Here is a 22,739-nt window from a genome sequence, read left to right on the forward strand (position 1 = left end):
TTGAGACTTCTTACAAATGCTGACACTACCCCAGAACTAAAGACTACAAGATATATACCCTTTTTAAGAAACTCCATAGTTTTGAGAAAAATACAATAGTTTGATTATTCTCATTGCCTTATCAGGGCTGTGTAGCACCTCATGTACAATGAACTACTTGACAAACTTATTTGTTTACACATCATTAACTACTGGACTTAGGAAATATATGCAGAAGAAAAAAACTCCAGAGCAATACTTGGCTAGAAGGCACTGTTAATCGACAGTTACTCAAAATAGACTATAACTAGTCATTTAAATCATTCAGAAAATGATTTACATTTTAAAAATCCCATTATTCTATAATTTTTTAGAAAGCCCCACTGTTTAAAACCTGGTCCAATATACTCAGGACTAATCACCTTCTGGTGCTTAAAAACAAAATCAGGGACTTCCCTGGTGGTCCAGTGGTAAAGAATCCGCCTTCCAATGCAGGGGACACGGGTTTGATCCTGGTCGGGGAACTAAGATCCCACATGCTACGGGGCAACTAAGCCAGCATGCCACAACTACTGAGCCTGCGTGCCTCAACTAGAGAGCTGGCATGCCACAAACCACAGAGCCCATGTGCTCTGGAGCCCCCGCGCCACAACTAGAGAGAGAAAACCCACACACTACAACTAGAGAGAAGTCCGTGCACCACAACGAAAGATCCTGCAGGCCGCAACTAAGACTGATGCAGACAAAAAAAAATTAAATAAATAAATATTTTTAAAAAACATACTTTAAAATAAATTTAAAAAAATAAAAAATAAATCAAATGTGAATCTACATTAAAATTCTCTTCTTGGTTATTAATACTTATTTGAATCACTATCATCAGCACCGCTCAATAGAAATAATGTGAGCCACATATGTAATTTTAAATTTTCTGATAGGCACTTTAAAAAAAGTAAAAAAGAAACAGGTGAAATTAATTTTGATAATATACTTTATTTAACCCGATATATCCAAAAAGTATCATGTCAATATGTAATCAATGTTAAAAATTGAGATAGTTTACATTTTTTTTCCTGCATTAAGTCTTCAAAATCCGGTGTGTATTCTACACTTAGAACACATCTCAATGCTGACCAGTCACAGTTGAAATCCCCAAAAGCTAGTAGCTACTGTACTAGCTAGTGGTTCCTATACTGGAAACCACAGTACTAGATAATTCAGAGAGAATTCACATCTAGGAAAACTGCCTTTGCATCTAGGAAAACTAGTTTCAGATTTTTTTTTTAGTTAGAAGTGACTATGGTTAACTCCTTTTGCAGCAACACCTCAATTAACTTCCCCAAAGATAAAGTAGGAGTGGATTCGACCACAAAGAGCCCATAACTCAGTGAATTCTTTAGAAAGCAGCTTTATCTGCCTAAAACTACCTCTGGTGAGGAAGCCAAAATAGGTACATCTCCCCCTCCCCACTCTATAAGGAGGGTACAGAGTTCACTTGATGCCTCCTTTTCTCCCCATTAATTTCCTCTTTACCCAGCTAGGAGACCCTAGTTTTCTGAATCAGGAAGTGGCTAAAGCAAAAATATCTGACATGTTTCTTTTCTGTGAGAAATATATTGTCTCCAGGGGTAAGCCAGGAACCTGACCTCAGTCATGACAGTATTCAGGGTTGTCTGCAGAGCATCAACACCCACTGCACAGAAAGGGCTGGGGAAATTTTTCCAGGAGAGAGGAGGGACACATGAGGCTTCTGATCATCTGGAGCTTAGTAAGAGGTGGGTTCTTAGATAAGGGCAGAGCCATGTGACCATCTTTTTCAATCTCACTCTGCTGGATCTGCAAACCTGACTTAATTCTGTGATTTACAATTCAATAAGGCCCAACAGAATACCTTCAAGGATGTAGTGGAATGGGCAATCTCCCTTACAACCTAGTCAGCAGCTATGTCCATTCCTCCCAATGCCCCTCTCCAGTCTGGAGGACCTACTAATAACTGGGTCACAATGTTGTGACATGACATGGACCTAGAAGGAAGGCAGCAGGTCTGTCAGGAAGAGGAAAAAGGTTCTTCTTCCTCCACTTGGCAGAAGTGGGGAAGAACAGGAAAAAAAAAAAAAAAGGCAGCATGCAGCAGAGGTAGCAAGGTTTACAAGAGGAAGATGAAATGAGTGGTTAAGAAATGTGCACAAAAAAATGAGTCACTGCTCTTGTTTCTAGTTACAAGATAGGCCAGTAAGTGAGTCTGTTAGTCCCCTGTGCCAGAGAATGGTATTGAGAAAGTTCCTTAGACATGCCAGTGAGGTTGCCTTGGAAGTAACAGGAGAGAAGAGGGGACTGGAATAATGAATGAGCAGCAAGGAGAGCACTAATCTATCTCCTGTATAATTCACAAAACAATTTTCTCCTGGCAACATAAAGCTCCTATTGCAATACCATATTCAAAATAAATGAGCCTATGTAGCTCTGATGATATCAATATTAAGTCTCAAGCTCATACTTGATCCCAAGGAATAAGTGCTCAGGGACTAGATATTAAATTTCAAACAATTTTATCTTTAAGATCCAATTTAAGTAAGACACGGCAGACCTAGCTTGGACTATTCATTCCCTCAGGTCTCAATCATCAGTGTAATATTAAAAGAAGTTTTTTTTTTATTTTTTAATTTTTTATAAATTTATTTATTTATTTATTTTTGGATGTGTTGGGTCTTAGTTTCTGTGCAAGGGCTTTCTCCAGTTGTGGTGAGCGGGGGCCACTCTTCATCGCGGTGCGCGGGCCTCTCACTGTCGCGGCCTCTCCCGTTGCAGAGCACAGGCTCCAGACGCACAGGCTCAGTAGTTGTGGCCCACGGGCCTAGCCGCTCCGCGGCATGTGGGATCTTCCCGGACCGGGGCACGAACCCGTGTCCCCTGCATTGGCAGGCGGATTCCTAACCACTGCGCCACCAGGGAAGCCCTAAAAGAAGTTTTCAAGAACAGGTGAAAGAGTTTCTTATCTCTCTTTTGATAGGGTATAGGGTAGCATGAGTGTGTGCATGGGGGGTGGGGAAAAAGAAAAAGAAACTGCAGAAAGGTGCACAGCATGCAAATATAGTATGGTGAAATTTAACAGAAACAAAGGAATTATAGTTTTGTCTCTCAGTCAAGCCAAACATCTATTTCATGTTGAAGATCTAGATTCCGGTTACTCCTCTGGGCATCTGAGTAGACGAGGGTGGACCCTTCTCAAACATTCAATCATAATTTACTGACCACATGCCACATCTAAGGTATTTTGCAAGGTGCAGGCCACCATAATGCAACCACTTAGCAGAGTCCCACAAAGGAAAAAGCCTCTATTCTTCAGTAAGTAATAATCTCCTATATGCAGTTCTTTAGCGAAATAGCTAGACACATTAATATATGGTCAGGTGGCTTTTCAAATCGTCCCTATCAGATGAGGCTACAGTTCTCCAGGGAATGTGGGAACTTAAAGAATAAAATGGGGACTTCCCTGGTGGCGCAGTGGTTAAGAATCCGCCTGCCAATGCAGGGGACACGGGTTTAAGCCCTGGCCCAGGAAGCTCCCACATGCCACGGAGCAACTAAGCCCGTGAGCCACAACTACTGAGCCTGCGCTCTAGAGCCCTCAAGCCACAACTACTGAGCCCACGTGCCACAACTACCGAAGCCCGCACGCCTAGAGCCCGTGCTCCGCAACGAGAAGCCACCGCATTGAGAAGTCAGCGCACCCCAACCAAGAGTAGCCCCCGCTCACCGCAACTAGAGGAAGCCTGCACGCATCAAGGAAGACCCAACGCAGCCATAAATAAATAAATAAATAAAATTATAAAATAATAATAATAAAATAAACAAATGCTTGGTGTGGTTGATGAGAAGAAAGAGAAAGTAAGGATAAACTGTAAACTCTCTATTTTTTCTTTAGGATATTCTTAAAACAACACAGAGATAATTTATCAAAGGGCATAGTGTAAGACATTAATATATGCAGAACAATTTGAAACAAAAAATGCAAATTTCAGGTCAAATACATTACATTAAATAACCAAGAATAAGATGTACATGGATTTGTTCTCCAAATCCTAGAATAGTAGGAATGGCAGGTTAAATCTTAACTCTTGAAAGGGGGTTTTAAGGAATATGAAAAGTGTCCACATCATACAGTGGAAAGAGAATGGGGCTGGGGAAAACACTCTGGATCTTGGTTCTACCTCCTCCCCCAGGTGAGTATGCAGCCTCTGAAAAGCTGCAAAATGTTTCTAAGCCTTAGTTTACTATTTATATAAATGGAGGTTGGAGTTCTAGCTCTTAACAGTTTATGATTATTATATGAATCACTTTTAGAAACTAAGTAGTTAGGATTTGAGAAAGGAGAAAATGTAGGAAAGAGAATAACTGAACCAATATTTCTGATATATCTTTTTCTATACTCTAAAAGTGGCTTCCATTACCTTTACGGAAGTCCAGCACAGTAAGAGAAGAACTCGTAATCCAGCTGTAATTTCTATTGCTAACTAAAGTGGTAGGTCTTAAAGAGAAATCAAAGTAGCAAGACTGCTTCTAGGCTTAAACTTTCCTAAGGTCAAACATGACATGAACAAGGTACCTGTCCTTACTAGCCAAGGAATATCATGCTAGAATGCTTTCACATCAGTATTCCCATCCACCCCTTCTCCCCTGACACTGGAGCACCACAGAAACATTCAGATAGAATTCCCACAGGTAAAAAGGATCCTTTCCAGTGGCTGTGCCAGGGGATATGTCTGTCTTCACAGTCACCTGGGGGCACTCCTGGGAAATCTGAAGATATATATATACATGCAAGCTTATATAAAATGAGTGTTTAGAAGCAACAAGCTAGTTCCTCTTACCACTAACTTGGGGAAATTTCCATATTAGTATATATTTATATGAAAAGCAGAGAATCTTTTCCTAGGACAATGAACTTTTTTTTTCTCTCCTGAATTGTGTATTTTCCTTTTCAGTCATTATACTGTCTTTCTCTTTTTTTTAGCTCTCATATACAGATGCGAAGGTGGAGAGTACCTGGACCTAGGTTACTCCTAAGAGGGACAAGCGGTTTGTGCCTCCACCCCAGGAATACTTAATACAATGACTATACTTAAACTTCTGGCACAGCACTTTGACGACAATACATAAACACTGTTAAATAATGGATGAATGGTGGGAAACATATAACATATATTTTGAAAGATTTCTGTGTCAGAAGTAGTAGGCAAATCAAAGAAGTAATCCAAAACAGATAATATTAGATTTTCAGACAGTAACAGAGTAGTCTATCTGCAATATAGTCCCGTCCTGGAAAGGGCATTCCTGCTCTATAGGCCAAAGGAACAAAAGACGTCAAAGTGCCATCCTCATTACCTGAGACCTATGCAGAAAGAAGTCACCTTTCCCAGGGTATGAGTAGACTCGATCAAAATCACTCACAGCTATAAGTCCACATTGTAAAATCACCACCACAAGTCCTCAATGAATATCTTTATCTTAGACAGCAGACAGGAGCCGCTCACTCAATGAAAAGTGAAAACACTTTTTGTCAAGAACACATGGTCACTTAGAAGCTGGCTCAATACAGCTGTTGTCTCAATACAGCTGTTGTCTCATACGCCTTAAGGCTCTCCATCCTTTCAACATGACCACTCCTCCTTCCATTTCAGGCCTCCAAGGCCTGTTCTGCAACTAATTTGACACCTTTCCATACTCTGGAAGCCTCAGGCTCCACCACACCCTATCCCTACCAGGTTTCTACTCTCTTTCGGGCTCTGGCAGAATTTTATTGAAACACACACACACACGCGCGCGCGCGCGCGCGCGTCCATGCGGTGTGACGAACCAAGGCTTAGGGCCTAACTAATCCTGTGCCCCTCAACTCTCTGGAACTAAAGTGCCCTCACAAATCTTATCTTCCCATGAACCCATTCCTTCGGCTTGGAACGTCTGGCTCTTGCGCCGACCCTTCAGCTTCCATGCCCCCAACTAGTTCTGGTTCTGGCAGCCCTTTCTTGATTCCCGCCTCGGGTTCTCGGTCGCAGCTCACACTCAACCTGTTTCTTGGTCTGCAGAATCCTTGGAGGTTGGGGAGAGGCCTATGAGACACCCACCCCGGGCTCTCAAATTGAATGGGTCCAGTGTCCCCTTCGACTCTCACTCTTTCAATGTCCGAGTCCCAAACTCCCTGTCTTTACCTAGGCTCCACGACCACCTCGGCCACCCTCGGAGCATCCCGCGCGCGGCCCAGGCTCTCCCAGCCCCCTGCTTCCGGGCTTCCCCTGCAGTTCGTCTTCCGGTCCTCGACCTCCGCCTCTCCCCCCGGGCCGGCTTCACCAGCCCGCGCCCACAGCCCTTCGCGCGGCTCGCCCGCGGGCTCTCACCGCTCGAAGAGCAGCCTCACGGAGAACACGCCCGCCGCCAGCGGGAACACCGAGAGGATGTGCCGGGCCCGCGGGTAGCCGTAGCCGTCGCCTGGCCCCTCGAGGTCGGCCCAGCTCACGTTCTGGGGCAGCCAGAAGCGCTCGCTCCACAGCCAGCCCCACAGCAGGCCCAGGGCTCCCGCCGCCGTTGTCGCCATCTTACGCCCACCCCGCGGCCACCGCCGCCACAGCTTCAGCTGCCGCCACGGCCAACGGAACCCGCGGGGAGGCGGCCCCGGGGCGGGGCCGGACCGGCGGCCACCCCCTTCCGGCCCCTTCTTGTCCCCGTCACGTCTCAGCCCGCCTCCTCTGCGGGGCCGGGCTTCTTCACCGCCCATCCCGCCTCCCCGCCCACCTCCCTCACCGCAGCCTCCCCGGTCGTCTCTCCTCGGGACTCCGCCCTCCGACCCCGGCCACGCCCCTCCTTTTCCCGCCCCGCCTCCACCCAGCCCTGGTCCCACCCCGCACAGCCAGTCAACGCTTGTGCCGCCCCTTTTTGCTACCGGTTTCGGCCAAGATTTTCCTCCTCCCTCACTCTCCCGTCCAGCTACGGCTACACCCCTTATTTCAGGCATAGCTCCCTTATGGGGACATTCTTCTCAGTCCAGCCAGCTTAAGCTGTTCCTGCTCCCTGGAAGGCCATACCTCTCTCTCGCTCTCTCTCTCCCCGCTCCCTCACAGCCCCCATCTCTCACTAGGGTTTATCGCCATCTCAAATGGTCCCGCCTACTAGCAGCGTTCTTTTTGCTCCCCACCCTTTTTCTCTCTTCGTGCCCCTCCACGATCTCAACCCCCTGTCCTTGTATATCCCTCAAAATGGACTTTTAAAAATCCTTTTATTCTTCTCATGGGGAAAAGGAAATGGAAGATATCCAAAGGAAAATATAAAGGAAAAAGAAAAGTAGATGATGGCCAATGTTTAATGAGGTTTACTATATGCCAGGTACTGCACTGAACATTTACACACATTATTTAACTTCCTCATTCTATGAAGTAGGTGTTTTATTTACTATTTTATGGATGAGTTAACTGAGGTCCAGAGAGCAGCTTGCCCGAGGCTATATAAACAAGTGGTAGAGCTGAGCTTCTGAACTAGAAAGTCTTTAGATTCCAGAACCCTGAGGCTTTATCCTATAAAGCTCCTTAATTTTAGATTTCCACATTGAACATTGAACTCTTTTGTGGATCTACATAAACAGGGAGGGGAGCCATAGACAAGAAACCTTCAAAACATTGAATTCTAAATTGTCCCTCAACTGCTGGAGAATGCTGAACCCTGGGTGCCAACCGTTCAAACCTGGCTACAAGGTTAATTACCACAGGCTACCTAGAATGATCTGAAAAAAGATTAAAGAACTAATCTTGTCCAAGGACAGAGTATCTTTATACTAGTAGGCATGCTTGCAGCAGAAGATAAAAATTTCAAAGGTAGAGAAAGAAGAGAAAAAGAAAGGAGCCACCTTAAGGAGTAGACTAGAAGGTCTGCTTTAGTTCAGTGGTTCTCAAACCTTAGTGTGCCACAGCTCAGACATTAGCTTCTCTCATCTCCCACATGGAGGGTTTGCTAAAAGTTTTCTGGGCTCCATCCAAAGAGATTCTGATTCAGGAGGTTCAGGGTAGGCCCATGAATGTGCATTTCTCATTTCTAACAAACTCAGAGGTCATGCCACTGCTGCTGGTCTGAGAACCACACTGCCTGAAGCCATTTTCGTCCAAACCCAGAAATAGCTTAATGGTAACTACCCTATGTTCAAGATACGTTTTAAAAGAAGTAAACTCACAGGACTTCCCTGGTGGTCCAGTGGTTAAGACTCCATGCCCCCACTGCAGGGGGCATGGATTCGATCCCTGGTTGGGGAACTAAGATCCCACATGCCGTGTGGTGTGGCCTAAATAAATAAATAAATAAAAGAAGTAATCTCTCTCTCTCTGATCCCATGGGAATTCAAAGCAGCGCCCCAAGGAACAAAGAACATGCTAACTTAGCATGCAGAGGCCAACACACAATGATCTTGGTCTCAAGATCTATTCCCAGAAAAACACATGTGTACCATTTCTCAACCTCTTGACTGTTAGAAAACATATTGCTGACAAAATATGTAATGAAAGCAAATTTAGTACAGGTTTCACTTTGGCCAGGAGTGATCTGACCAGCAAGCTGGTAAAAGAACTAAGTTGGCCCCTGTAGCAGTCATGGACAGAGTCTCCTTAACCATCTCAAGTCCCAAGCTGGCCCCTTTTCCTGCTTTACCAACAGAAAAATTCACATCATCTTATTGTCAACATTGACATAGTCCAACAAGTTGCGTTCATTTAGAGAGCTGAGAGAATAAATGATAAGCACTTTTTATTTGGCTGTAGGTTCTTTTGTTTTCTAAGAATGTTTAGTGTTATCTGGTCATTCTCTTGATAAGAATATCCTTTTATTATATTGACTATGGAGCTAATTCTTGTCTCTACTGTCTGTACCTATGTCTATCTTAGCCCTTGAAAGGCACAGAAAGGAGTTCTTCCAAGGGTAATCTCAGCCCCCAAGTACCTGATATATGGTGACATACTCAACTGATACCCATTAATGCCAGCCATAGGCACTCAGACTTTTTGTATAAGGTTAGTAGATACAGGGAGTACAATGTGGATGGGTTAGAGCAGCAAGCAGTGAGTCACAGAGTAAAGATAGCTAAACTCAAGCCAAGATTGGATAGTTTATAAATGTCAGCAGGAACTTCTGGATTAACTGTTCAGTGAACAGGGCTTTCTGAATGACTTCAGCCTGTGTTGGGGCCAAGAGCAGATAGTAGTACCCGGACATGCACTTAGAAGACCAGGCAAGATGTTGGAACACCCAGTGACCCTGGAAAATGTTAACAGATGACTCAAAAAGTATTTCTATCTCCAAGGAAATCTACACTCCCATTAAAAAAGGTACCTTAATTGGGGCAGTTGCCTCTGCAAGCAAGGAAATCAAACAACCAACTATGCCTCTGCCCAGGGTAGAAAACAAGTCCATTTTCAGCAGAGGCGTTTGGAAATTCCATTTAGCATTTAGGTATACTTGTAAGGTAAATTATTAAATGCGGAGTACAATTAACAATAAAAAACCACCACTGCATTTTGAATTGGTAAAACAAACAGCTCATTTTGAATGTACACAATAATTCTCTTGCCAAGTTGCTTTCAATTTTCAAGAAAAATTTGTTTTCTAGGAGGATGAAAGCCTAAGATCAGCCCAACACCACCACCTAGTGGTGAGAGGTATACATTGCATGTCTCTTCAATTGATACCCATCAGACCCATCTGCCTTTTCTACCCAAACTGCTAAGGTAAAAGCAGGTCCTGAGAGACTGTAACAATGTAAAATAATAATGGAAAAGGAACATTGAAAAGTTCAAGTGTAAATTAAAAGCTTTATTGAATAAAAATTTTTCAGAGTAAGCAAGACTGTAAGAAAGCAGAATATTTTACATCTCTAAAAAATATCAGAGCTAAATTTCTAAAAATGCAGTATAAAGAAAAGCCTATACCTTAAAACACCTCTCTCCCCCAACATACAATTTGGAATATCAATTATGTACAACAAATGTACTCAAGTTTATATTGTTCCAAAAACCTTAATACTAGAAAACCATCTCCCAAAAAAGGCCTAAAACTGGTTTAATTGCACCCTAGGAATACTGTCTGCCATAAAAATCAATACATTTCAGAGCTTATAAGTATTAAAAAACTAGTGTCCCAGAAAGGGGATATCAGAAGTAGAATATAGGGTTTGGGGATCTGAGCTCAAGTGGTTTAAGGCATTTTTTTTTTTTCTGTTATTCCTCCTTTAAACTCATCACTTTGCTCTAATATGCAACATGGCAAACAGCAATACAAAAGATCTTATAAAAATATTGCAGCTTACAGTAAATTATGAGAAGCACAGATACCACCAGAGAAGAAAGTAATCACTTGGGGGTGTAGTCAAACTCATTGGCAAATACCATAGCTTATTTGGGACACAATGAATCTCTCCAAGCACTAAGGGTGCTCAAAAGGTGCTCCAAAAAGATGGTTATGCTATATCTCAATAATCCAGTTCAGGATGTGGTTTAGAAAGCAGGATGCAATAAATTCCCCATATATATTGGAGCAAGCAATAAATTCCCCATATATATCAGAGTAAGAAAATTAACCTAAATTTTTTTTTAAAAGACTAAATATTTGATCTCTTAACAGAGGAATACTAAACAATAAATTGGTATTCATGTAAAAATATACAAACTGTGCCCTTTATACTAAAGTGCATTCGGTCACAATGTTTAGGCCCCTAAATCCCTTCTGCATGTTTCCTAATTCCACAATTGAATTTTTAGTGTAACAATGTACTACTAATCATCTCTCCATTACCATATTGTCTTTTGGGAGTACAATGGAAGCTGGACCATATCAGCTGGAATATCCGCCCCCCATACACACACACACACACACACACACACTCCCAACCCCCAAAAGACCTTAAAGCAGTTGTGTATATCATCATTGCTAAAAGAGAGGATTTAAGTAATGTTATCTAGCATTTAGAATTGGTTCACTTAAGCTGCACAGTATGGGATTTTTTTGAAGCAAGAACTCTTTTCCAAAGTTACTTCCACATAAATTACAGCTCATGCTAAGACAGCTGTTTTGTGCATCACTTTGATAAAGGGCAGTGGCTCACTAACACTAACATAAATTTAAGGCCCAGCATCATTGCAATTTGTTATTCCTCATCTTCATCCTCATCATAGTACCGATTTCTCTTTATCTGTTCCTCCACAGAGAGCTCTTTGACTACTTCTCCCTCCCAGAATCCCACATCCTGGGATTTCTGATTCTGAGTAGTGAATTCTTTAGTGGAGGTGTTGTCTGCAAAGCTAGACCAATTTTTAGACTTGGGTTCTAGTGAAGACTGCTGTGTGAGAAGGTTTCTATCACCTTCATCTAAGTTTGCACCATTTTCTATAAGATTTTCACTCCCCATCTCAAAACTGTGAACTTCCTTACTTCTCCTTCCTGCCTCTTCTCCTCTAGATCCCTTGTTTGGCCAGGTTGTTTTTTCCACACTCTCATTCTTCTCGGAGGCGTTGGCATTTTCCATTTGTTTCCTTTCTGCTACTACACCTCCTCCAAACTCCTCACTCTGCTCTGACATGCTCCAGCCTTTCCTGATAGGTGGGGACAAGGTTTTGGGGCTCTTGACTGAAGAGGTTCGAAATGAAGCTGCTACAGTGAATGGGCGGCTTCTCTCCTTCAGTGAAGAAGTTCGTCTTAGCTTCTTCAGATCCAGATCTACATCCTCAGGAGCTTCAGGCTTGCTGATTTCATCCTCAGGAGGCCATTTAGGCTTCGATACTTTGATCCCTTCCTCCAAGGCACTTCCTGAACTGCCAAGTTCAGTAGGGGGTGGCCAGGCAATCCTCAACTTCTTGGTTTCAGCTGGCTTGTCTTCTTTCTCCAGCGGGGACGAGGCCTTGGCTTCCATACTTGCAGTCAGCACACCAACCTTAGCAATGGGGGCATCTTCTACCCCTGGGCTCTGAGGGGTCTCCCCTGCATTTGGAAGCTGGGCTGGTCTCTCCAATGTCTCTTCGTTTTCATTTTTGCTTGCCCACAGATCCTTGTGTGGTCTGTGTCCAAAGCCTTCATCATAGTTGCCTTTAGATTTAAAGAGTTGATTGAAGTGAGGCTTGCAATAGATTCTCCCATGTAAAGAGGCATATGTTCCTAGACTGTTGTTTTTAAAAAAAAGAGCATAAAGTTAACAAATCTGTATACTCTTATTTACACCAGTAGGCTGAAACCTGGCAACTCCAGTATTTTCAGAAAATGCTAAGTGAAAAAAATACCTTTAAAAGCACATCAGTCACTGAGGATGTCCTTTTAAGTACATTTGTTTTATTATCCTTATAAAAAACATGCTCAATTCTAGGTCTGAACCTTCACAAGACATTCTTCCACCTGGTACATGCTCCCATTTTCAAGTGATTTCACTCCCCTCTGTCAAAACTGTTGAAAAAGTTACTTCTTCCAGGAAGTCTTCCCTAGGTAATCCCACCTAGCTCTGATCATTCATATATTTCCTAAGTATTTCTAACCTATAACTATGTTTAATGATATTCCTTTGTAAAAAGTTGCGTCTTCTCCCTCCTAGTTTCCCAATCGTGTTATAATTTAAAAGCATGTTTTTACCGGAATGGGTATAATGCTCTGCCAACGCTTGGCACTGAGTAGATGTCAATGACTAAATAAAGGAAAGCTATGGTTAATAGGAGAACGGTGAGCAGTAGCCGGAAGTCGGTCTACCCTAACAGGAGTGCTGGACAGGCCTTTAGGACATCTGGTGTCTCTCACAGGGTAACACATTTTAAAGGGGGGTATAAAAACAACAGCATTTCCACAGAAGAAATATAAAAATTCAAAAATTTAGAAAAATGTGCTCTGGAGAAAAAAATACAGTGGGCAGAAAAAGAACCACTGTGTGGAAGTTACAGAGGCACATTTTGGCTCAACAGAAGGGAAAGTTTTCAAGCTAGCGCTAACACTGGAACTAGCTGTAGTGGGGTATTAACCCCCGCAGAAGTGCCACGCGGGTGCCAGGACATCTTTCAACAGTATGCTGGAAAGGGTGCTTGCTCTGGAAGGAAGGCTGGAGGAAATGACATCCTAGTTACTTCCTCCTCCAAGGTTCTATGGTTAAAATGAGTTAATACGGAATGTTTCCCCAATTTGCCACATTTATATCCATACTTTGAGTAACTTGGAAGAAATGATACATAATTATTTTCTCAGAAAATAAAATGAAGCAATATACAGAAAAATATATGCCCTTCAGGATCTATTATTATTGCTCTTTTTACCATATACATAGTGTTTGGGATAATTTCAAGGGCTTCAACAAGTATCCTCTTGGGATTTCTTAACTGTATGATTCTATGATACCAAGGGAAGACATTCTACTAAATTAGGTCACAGGGGCAGTTACCTGCAACTTAGATGATTTAAGCTTCAGTCCTAACATGTAAATTAACATGTGAGAGTACCAAGAAGTTCTAAACACCATTATCATTTGATATAAAATGCCTGTCATTAAATGGTACTTTTTACTTTCTTCAGAGGCCCTCAACAGCACACACTATTAGCAACACAGATTTTAGTACCAGTGTTCTAAAAACCAAAGACTCCCTCTGGAGGTCCAACCACACAGAGAGATGGCTTGTTTTGGTCTGGCTTACCTAAGTTTGTTGTTGCAATAGGAACAACGGAAGCAGCTGATGTGAAACACCTGCTTGTTGGCCAAGAGACGCTCCATCGAGTAGACTGTTTTCTGACATTCCACGCAGGTCTCTCTTGCAGGTGCCTGAAACTTCTAGGAAAAGAAAAGGACAACTTTAGCTAGCAAAGGCAGCGATGAGTTAGTACTCTGCTGAAGTGGGCCCCGGGATTTACTTTGTTATCTAAGGGCTCCCTTACCTGGTCTGTCAATTCTCAGAGGAACACTAAGCCAACTGCAATTCTATCGGTTGACTCTCTTAAGCCAAGAGGCTCTCCTGAATTCCTTACCCAGATTGTCTGGCTGCCATAAGTGCAGCAGCCACTGAGGATGGGTGGAGCTAGGGCTGGACTGCAGAGAAAGGCTTAGACAAACCACCACACACACACACACACACACACACACACACGCACACACACAAAATGATTCCACGCACAGGAAATGAGGAGAAAATACACATACAGAAGAAAGAAGTTTGATGGTTTGATCCAAGTGCCAAATAAGAAGCAGAACAGACTTTTTAAAGACCAGATTCTGAAGGGGGTAACTTTCAAGGAGAGAAAGCATTTGGCTTTGGGAAGTAGGAAAAGACTTTAAACATCTTTATTTATTTATTTATTTTATTGAAGTCGAGTTGATTTACCATGTTGTGCCCATCTCTGCTGTACAGCAAAGTGACTCAGTTATACACATAGAGACATTTTCTTTAATATTCGGAAAAGACACTTTGATAAAGCATCTCTCAGTCCCCTCTGCATATAATCTTGACTGCTCAATCCACTAGACATAACATTTTTAAATAAAGCAAAATTGACACATAAATGGAACATTTTAAAAGAGACACAAACTATTTTATTAGGATTCCAGAAGAAAGCATAGCCCAATAAAGCTATAGGTTCTATAATCTTTTTAAAACACCAAATGGAGAATAAAACTAATGTATTGGGTAGGCGGGTGAGTCACAATGGGGATTCATGAACTGTTTGTAAAGTGTGGAATATGGGCGGGGTGAGCACAGCTGTTGCTGGTAAACTCAGTCCTAAACTACATAAAGTAGGTTGTATTAGCACTGATGAAACCTAGAATTCCAAAACCATAAGCTTTTACGTGATAAGAAATAGGGCTTCCCTGGTGGTGCAGTGGTTGAGAGTCTGCCTGCCAATGCAGGGGACACGGGTTCGAGCCCTGGTCTGGGAAGATCCCACATGCCGCGGAGCAACTAGGCCCGTGAGCCACAACTGCTGGGCCTGCGCATCTGGAGCCTGTGCTCCGCAACAAGAGAGGCCACGACAGTGAGAGGCCCGCGCACCACAATGAAGAGTGGCCCCCGCTCACCGCAACTGGAGAAAGCCCTTGCACAGAAACGAAGACCCAACACAGCCAAAAATAAATAAATAAATAAATTTATAAAAAAAAAAAAAGAAAAAAACATTTTTAAATAAAGCAAAATTGACACATAAATGGAACATTTTAAAAGAGACACAAACTATTTTATTAGGATTCCAGAAGAAAGCATAGCCCAATAAAGCTATAGGTTCTATAATCTTTTTAAAACACCAAATGGAGAATAAAACTAATGTATTGGGTAGGCGGGTGAGTCACAATGGGGATTCATGAACTGTTTGTAAAGTGTGGAATATGGGCGGGGGCGGGGTGAGCACAGCTGTTGCTGGTAAACTCAGTCCTAAACTACATAAAGTAGGTTGTATTAGCACTGATGAAACCTAGAATTCCAAAACCATAAGCTTTTACGTGATAAGAAATAGGGCTTCCCTGGTGGTGCAGTGGTTGAGAGTCTGCCTGCCAATGCAGGGGACATGGGTTCGAGCCCTGGTCTGGGAGGATCCCACATGCCACGGAGCAACTGGGCCTGTGAGCCACAATTGCTGAGCCTGTGCGGCTGGAGCCTGTGCTCCGCAACAAGAGAGGCCGCGATAGTGAGAGGCCCGCGCACCGCGATGAAGAGTGGCCCCCCGCTCACCGCAGCTAGAGAAAGCCCTCGCACAGAAACAAAGACCCAACACAGCCAAAAAAAAAAATAGTTACATGGCCACTAGAGGTGGGGGTGAGAAGTCCCTAGGTGTGTGTGACTCTTGACTTGTCCCAACAGAAACAGCTCAACCACTAAATGCAGAAGCAGCTTTAGTTAAGGTGGCCTGGAAGCTCTTTCAGGCACCTTGGTGGCCTCTGCCGCCAAGACCGGTATGGTGGTAAATAATACCATTTAGTCCCAAAGCCCAGGGCCTGAATGGTTAAGGTAAGCCTAAGATAAACCAGCTTATGGGTAAGACAGAATTTTGATTAAAAAATCCGAAAATAGACCCATAAAAAAAATTCAGACTGCTGGTTCACTTGCCACATGATTCACTAGGAAGTAAAGCAAAAATAGGAATGGTGTTCCAAGTAGATTTGGACAGAAAATGAGAGTAGAAAATGGGCATAAAATGGAAGTAAAGGTTAATATCTATAAAAGGGAGTTTAATAAAATTAGTGCTCCCAAATAGCACCAAAGAATTTAAAAATGAAGAAGGAGGGCTGAGTGTGAACAGCAGCCCCTCCATTCCTAGGGTTAGAGTCGAAAAGAAAAAAAGAATCAAAGACCACAGCTACAACTTAAGTTTACCAAGCATAAGGGAGGAATTTAAATATGATCAAATGTTATTATACTGAATGCTGCTGGCAGATATTAGGGCGTTATTTGGAGCTCAGAATTGTTTTTTCATTTTCTTTTCTTAAAATTTATTTTATTGAAGTATAGTTGATTTACCATGTTGTGTTGGTTTCTGGTGTACAGAAAAGTGATTCAGTTTTTCATATATATAGTCTTTTTCATATTCTTTTCCATTATGGTTTATTACAGGATATTGAGCATAGTTCCCTGTGCTATGCAGTAGGACCTCACTGTAGAATTGTTTTTTCTTTCTCTCTCTTGCTTTTTTTTTTTTCTTTGGCCACACCTCATGGCTTGTGAGATTGAACCCAGGCCCTCAGCAGTGAGAGTTTGGAGTCCTAACCACTGGACCGCCAAGGAATTCCGAAATTGTTTTTTCTTATATGGATCGACACATCTAACAAGATAGGAGCTAAGTGGAGATGTCCTTGCATAATTTAATTAGGTTTCTCTAAAAGGACTAGGTCCTTGTCTAGCAAGCAGGAAATACATTAAAAGGCAGAATAAAATTTGGGTATAATAGTACAATTGGAGCCATTGGAGAGCGGCTGTACAAATCACAATTCAGACAATGTAAAAGTTAATAGGACAAATGTATTTACTTATCAGATTGAAAATCTTTTTCAGTTGCAGGATGAATGTTGTATTTATAATACTTAGGAGAATAAGTGCTCATTCTGGTCGCTAAAGACAGAGCAGGAGACAGAAATTTCCCATGGTAGAGGAGGAAATGGGTATTATTCTGCTAAAGGGGACTGGAGGCCTACAGAGCATGCCTCTGTTACACACACACACACACACACACACACACACACAGAACACACGGTAGGAGAAGGGTGCAGCCCAGTGAATAGAAAGGAAAACCTGAGAGAAAGCTGCAAGTTGAGCTCACATTAGGAGGAAAGTGGAAGGCAGGAGCAGAAATTAGGTACCGGGAGCAGGAAGCAGAAGCTGGAAGAGACAAACAGGAACCTTCAATGAATACACAGCATTTGGTGTGCCCTGGAGGGCTTTTTTTTCTGCAGCTGAGCTGAAACTCAGTTACAGACTCATATCCAAGAATAAGACCACATTTTCTTTCTCTTTCAAGTAACTCTGCTAATCGTGGCAAAATCAGCCTCACTCACATCTACCTGAGGCTAGATCAGAGTACCAGCTCAGAAAAGAGAGCTTTTATAGCCTTCACCCAAGGAGTGTCTCATTAACAATTCTTTAGTGTCTTTCTACCTCCCACACCTGACCCCGCCCCCCCCCCCCACCCCGTGGCTCCCTCTTGAATGGAGCCTTCACCCACAACAAGTGAAAAGGCATTCCTCTCCTTAACATCAAATTAATGGACTGCTAGCGCCAATATCTGACTAACCACAAGCTTCTACCTCGCCAGACCTACCAGATTCCCATTATTCCTCTTCCTTTTTTATATACACCCTTTCAATATTATTTAATGAAGGTTGATGCGGCAGCTGCCCAAGGGCCCTTATAACATCATAAAGACAAGAGGAGCCCAACATGGTAATATGCCAAGTCAGAGTGACTGTGGCTGTGCATTCCCTTTATTTCCTCTGTCCTGGGCTCTCAGCCACTTTTCTGTAATCGCCCCCATGTCTATTCAGACAGCAGGAAGCACAGTCAGTGCCCAAACCTCTACCGTTATGGTAGGCCTGGCCCACACCCCGCCCAGGCCATCATGTAATGCCTGAACTTGCACAGCCACCTTTAAAACACTGCCAATACTAGAATGTCAGGCATTTTTTATCTTTCCAATATATTTTTTCAGTTAGTAAGATGTTTTTTCGTCTCCCCTCCCTCACCATTTTTCAAATGTAGAAACTAAGGTACCAGGATGTCAGATGCCTTATAGAAGTTTGCACAGTCAATAAAAGAATTAAGATTAAAACTCAGAATTCCCGACTCACAAACCAATAGAGTATTTTCTCAATTGTCCTGGAATAAATTTCCATAACTAAAGGAAACCCTTTGGGGAAGGGAGCAGATGCTACCTAACCCAAATGAACATAATTTCACCACAGCATTTTGAACAAACCACAGTCTTCACTTTGTTTCAAATTAAAATATGCAGATAATATCTTCAGGATATTCAGGAATGAGTGAGATAATATATAAATAACTGATGTCCCTAAACACTGTCATGTCTTTCCCATCTGAGGGATGTTACAGGCCTTCTGTAGATCAGCATTTACTTAAAGCTTTTTTACAATAAATTTTTACGACTTCATCTACATTCTTTCACTCTCTTGTCTCATATATATTTTTTAGTCTAATGAAGGCTCCAGTTGGGGTACATGTCTGTGTGTGGGAGGGGAGCAGGTAGCAGCTGGCCATAAATGGTGAAGCTAATTAGCCTTTAGACACAGTGAAATCAAAAGAAAAATCTGTATTGAAGTCAGGCCTCCATTCCTCAGATAGAACACTATAAAAAGCCTTTCATTTCCTCCTTCCAATTTGTACAAAATATCTGGGTAATTAAATTGAAATTCTTCACCATATAGTAAATGGTTGGGCTGGCTCTGAAGAGCCTTAACCCTTCCCCGAGCTTTCTGTGAAACTCTTTATGAAAGCATTTTGGAGATATTCACACCTTAAACAGATTGCTCTACATGTAGAGGAAAGGTTAGTGCTCTGAGAAAGCAGTAATGATGTAGGTAGTGAGAAAAGATTCTAGATGCCCTTCTAGCATAATTCTGGTAGATTTGCAAAATAGCATAAAACTGCCTACCCTGTCCATGCAGGAAGGGACAGGGCACAGAGGGTACAGCCTCTCATGCAGGCTGCCATGTTTTCTCTAAACATCCATCAGCAGGACCAGCCTAGGAACCTGGGATAGGGCTATCCTAGACCAGTAGGTGTTCCCAGGGCCAGTCACATCTCCTTCCTTATCCTCCCCCCAGAAACATTTAGGGAGTAACTTATTTAAATGGGAGGACATAAAGCTTAAGAGATCTCTGGGTCTCTTGAGTTGAAAGGTTCTGATCCTTCCGACAGGGCCCACTGAGCTCTAGATCCAGAACACCTATTTTGAGAAGGAACCTGCAACGTCAACTTCATTAGTGCCAAGTCTCATCAACTGAATTATCTGGCCAGTGTTCAAAATAGATAAAATCCTTACTTTTAAAGACCAGTATCATTTGAGGGGTGTTTTTTTGTTTTCTGTATTTTTACTTTATTAAGCTAAAATTTGAAATGAATTGAGTCTTTACCTTAGATGTCCTGTTTTCAATAACACACAGGCACCAAGGAGCAGTTTTACCAGGATGTGTGGGACCCACAAATCTATTCTGAGTGAACAAGTTTATTCTTAGCTGTATATAATTTCCCAGACTGGAGAAACAACTGCTGTTGCATGGTCTATAGCCACAAGACCAGTTATGCCAGTAGGTCTTCCTATAAACACTAAAGTATCTATATACTTGCCTGCAGAATGTAAAGAGTAACTTTGAGGAAGAGAAAATAAATGGCCTGTAAATAAAGTGGAGATGTGATTGGGTACCACCCCGAGCTCTGTACACCATAACCATTTGAGCTTTGGACCATGGGCAAACATAGGCAGTGAGGCCAGTTTACCCCAGTCTTTATACAATGTTCAAAACCTGAGGTGTATGTCTGGTGCAAGCAGGCTTGTCTGCATTCTACTGCTGAGTGACCAGAGCCAAAGAGGCAGGCATGAATCTGGGGCAGGTACAGAGGGAGCTTTTCCTCCATCTCCTCTCCCTGGTGTGCCAGGAAGACCTAAGTGAGGTGCATTCCTTCGCACACTGCTCCTCAGCTCAGACCCTGGAGTATGAGTCAGGAGGAGTCCCAAAGGTCCAACCCAGGACCAGGAGATCTGGCCCAGCAGTTGAGGGAGGGAAGCAAGACTGGACTGAGAATTCAAATATACTTGAGAACAGATTTTAGTTCTTAGGTCAGCCACAGAATTTCCCTAGTCCCTCAGTCACACAGAATCCATGGCCAAGTCAGCTTTGTTAGCTGTTCTTCATCCAGAACCACAACCCAAGGACTCACATCTGGGCAGGGTTGCTGCTGGAGAAGAAATTAACCCCGTGGCATTTGCTACTTTGTTGGACTTCAGATACTGGAAAAAAAAAAGTGCTGATGCCAGCATGAGCAGAACTTCGAGGCCAGAAGAGAGGGTCATGTTAAGTACATGTGCAGATTCCATCACGCAGCTCAGTTCTTTCTCCCTCATTTACTTGCTTTCTCTTGCTACTTTCTTCACTTTTTGTTCCTTTCAATAAACCTTACTCCCCTCTTACATCTCTGCTTCCTTTAAAATTTTCATGTTTACCTTCTTCCCCTGACCTCCCCTTTCCTGGATTCTCCCCTTTCCTCCCTTTGTTCCAAACCCTCACCTATGTCTTAACCTCCATCCTTTCTTTGTTTTTTTTAAATTAATTTTTATTGGAGTATAGTTGATTTACAATGTTGTGTTAGTTTCTGCTGTACAGCAAAGTGAATCAGTTATACATATACATATATCTACTCTTTTTCAGATTCTTTTCCCATCTAGGTCATTACAGAGTATCTCCATCCTTTCTGTGCATTAGAACTTTCATCAAGAGACCAATCATGCCTACAGTTGTGCGATAGAAACATGGCAGATGTGTGCATGAGGTTGAGGCAGTACAAACCACCTTAAAACTAATTCTACCTATTGAGTTTCTCTCAAATGTTAAAACCTTTGAAACAAAACCCAGCTACTTAAGAGAGCACCAGAGGAGGAAGACACTAAAGAAGTATAAGATATGTTTGTTATTAACCAAGTGGGTAAATCAGCACTGCATTAGCAAAGCATTCAATTAAAACAAGTTAGGTGAGCAGCCTAAAAGAGGTGTTGGATTTTTTTTTTATCTTTGTTTATTTTTATGGGAATATTTACTTGTTCATAGAAAGGGAAAATACTGCTTTTAAAAATTAGTGAATGAAAGGAGACCACAGATTGAGTAGCCTAGTAAAATTTTCCTAGGGTACAAACATCTTGGACATTCCTTAACATCTAATATTATAACCTAGTGTAAGTGTTATCTGAATGGCCATTTTTATAGCAAATGGACTGGCCAACCCCCACTGGAATGCACACATTCTTTCTTTAAATGCGCTGACCACCAATCATGTTATGGTCAAGTTCCTCAGACCAGGGAGCCACTAAATCTTTAACGCTGCACATTCCCATCCAATGGGCTGATTTTAACGGATTTTTCATATTGCTCTTTTTATAGGTTTTTACCCATTCATAGATTTATGAATTTGGACTTAACAAGAAAAAAAGTCAGGTTATTTTCTTTAACTTTGGGTTTTCTTTCATGAGCTTTCCAGATTTCAGACTGGAGCGGTATCAGTGAGGCTTCCCACTCCTGGCTCAAACACCTGAGCAAAAGCAGCAAGATTTCCAGGGAAAGTGACTGGCTCAAGTGTGCCCTTATTTGGCATTTTCATCCCCAGGAAAGCAAAAACAGGTTATAATGAACATAAAGATAAAAGATGCAATGAGCTCTACTAGTAAACCAATGTCTACAAGGCTCCAAGAGAAACTGCCATCATACCTTCACTGCTTTGGGAGGAGAACTTTCAGAAAGGCCGGAGGCTCTGGCATCTGGACTTAGTGGCTTGGGATGCACAGGCTGCTGGAACTCACTCTTAACCTGGGAGTTACCTGCTTGAGTTACAAAAGGAAGACATTTTACAGTATCTCAAGGGAAGGCTCAGAAAAGGTTCCTCCCCAAAGCAAATTTTAGGCACCTCCACTAAGGACAGGTCCTTTCAACACCAGGAAAAACATAGCTTTTCCGTTGAAGAAAAGCATTATTCTAATGCTAAAAACTATGCTCTTACGTTCTCTGTTCTCTCACAAGTCAGGGTGTCAACTCAGAGGCTTTCTCACCCTTTGCCACATGCAGCGGGAATCCAAACCACCCTACATAAGGAAACTTCTGCCCTGTAGCATCTGTCATTTTTTAAGGCTGTTTATAGACTTTGATGGCTTTTTGGTAGTTAGTAATCCCAACAACTCCTTCTGGGGCGTTTCAACTGAACTTGGGAAAATGGGGGAATGTGAGGGGAGAAATTTCATAAGATGTGCTCATGTATATGAGTGTGTATAATCTGACACCATCTTTTTGGTCAGTCCTATAGCGAACATCCATGGATGAAGATTATGGAAAAAGACTCCATAAAGTTTTTTTCATAGTCATTGACGTGTCACCTGCATAAGTTAATTTCCTGCCAATATATTTGTTTTATGGAAAACTCAGAAGAGGCACAGAGAAGTCATTCACATAGTTGCTAAGGAACCATAAAAGAATCCCTAAAATCTAGAGTTATGTCAACAAAGTACTGAAAGATTAAGGC

The 22,739-nt window shown here is 42.4% G+C and overlaps 2 protein-coding genes across 6 annotated transcripts in view; both read right to left on the reverse strand.

Annotated features, from left to right (window-relative positions):
* The window catches only part of CERS5 (ceramide synthase 5), a 35,233-nt gene extending 28,514 nt beyond the window's left edge, over positions 1-6,719 (reverse strand). The window contains exon 1 of one of the 2 annotated variants that reach the window (XM_059935870.1): positions 6,375-6,714. In XM_059935870.1, the coding sequence (XP_059791853.1) occupies positions 6,375-6,571 (197 nt within the window). In that variant the 5' untranslated portion in view covers positions 6,572-6,714. Of the gene's footprint in view, positions 1-6,374 lie in introns of both variants that reach the window. The other variant, XM_059935871.1, reaches the window with a different exon arrangement.
* Positions 6,720-9,801: 3,082 nt separating this feature from the next.
* The window catches only part of LIMA1 (LIM domain and actin binding 1), an 86,765-nt gene continuing 73,827 nt past the window's right edge, over positions 9,802-22,739 (reverse strand). For 3 of the 4 annotated variants that reach the window (XM_059935876.1, XM_059935877.1, XM_059935879.1), the window contains 3 exons: positions 21,935-22,047; positions 13,665-13,798; positions 9,802-12,161 (listed from right to left, as the gene is read on the reverse strand). In XM_059935876.1, the coding sequence (XP_059791859.1) occupies positions 11,153-12,161; positions 13,665-13,798; positions 21,935-22,047 (1,256 nt within the window). In that variant the 3' untranslated portion in view covers positions 9,802-11,152. The remainder of the gene's footprint in view (positions 12,162-13,664; positions 13,799-21,934; positions 22,048-22,739) is intronic. The other variant, XM_059935878.1, reaches the window with a different exon arrangement.

This window comes from Balaenoptera ricei, chromosome 10 (assembly GCF_028023285.1).
Source record: "Balaenoptera ricei isolate mBalRic1 chromosome 10, mBalRic1.hap2, whole genome shotgun sequence".
Taxonomy (NCBI): domain Eukaryota; kingdom Metazoa; phylum Chordata; class Mammalia; order Artiodactyla; family Balaenopteridae; genus Balaenoptera; species Balaenoptera ricei.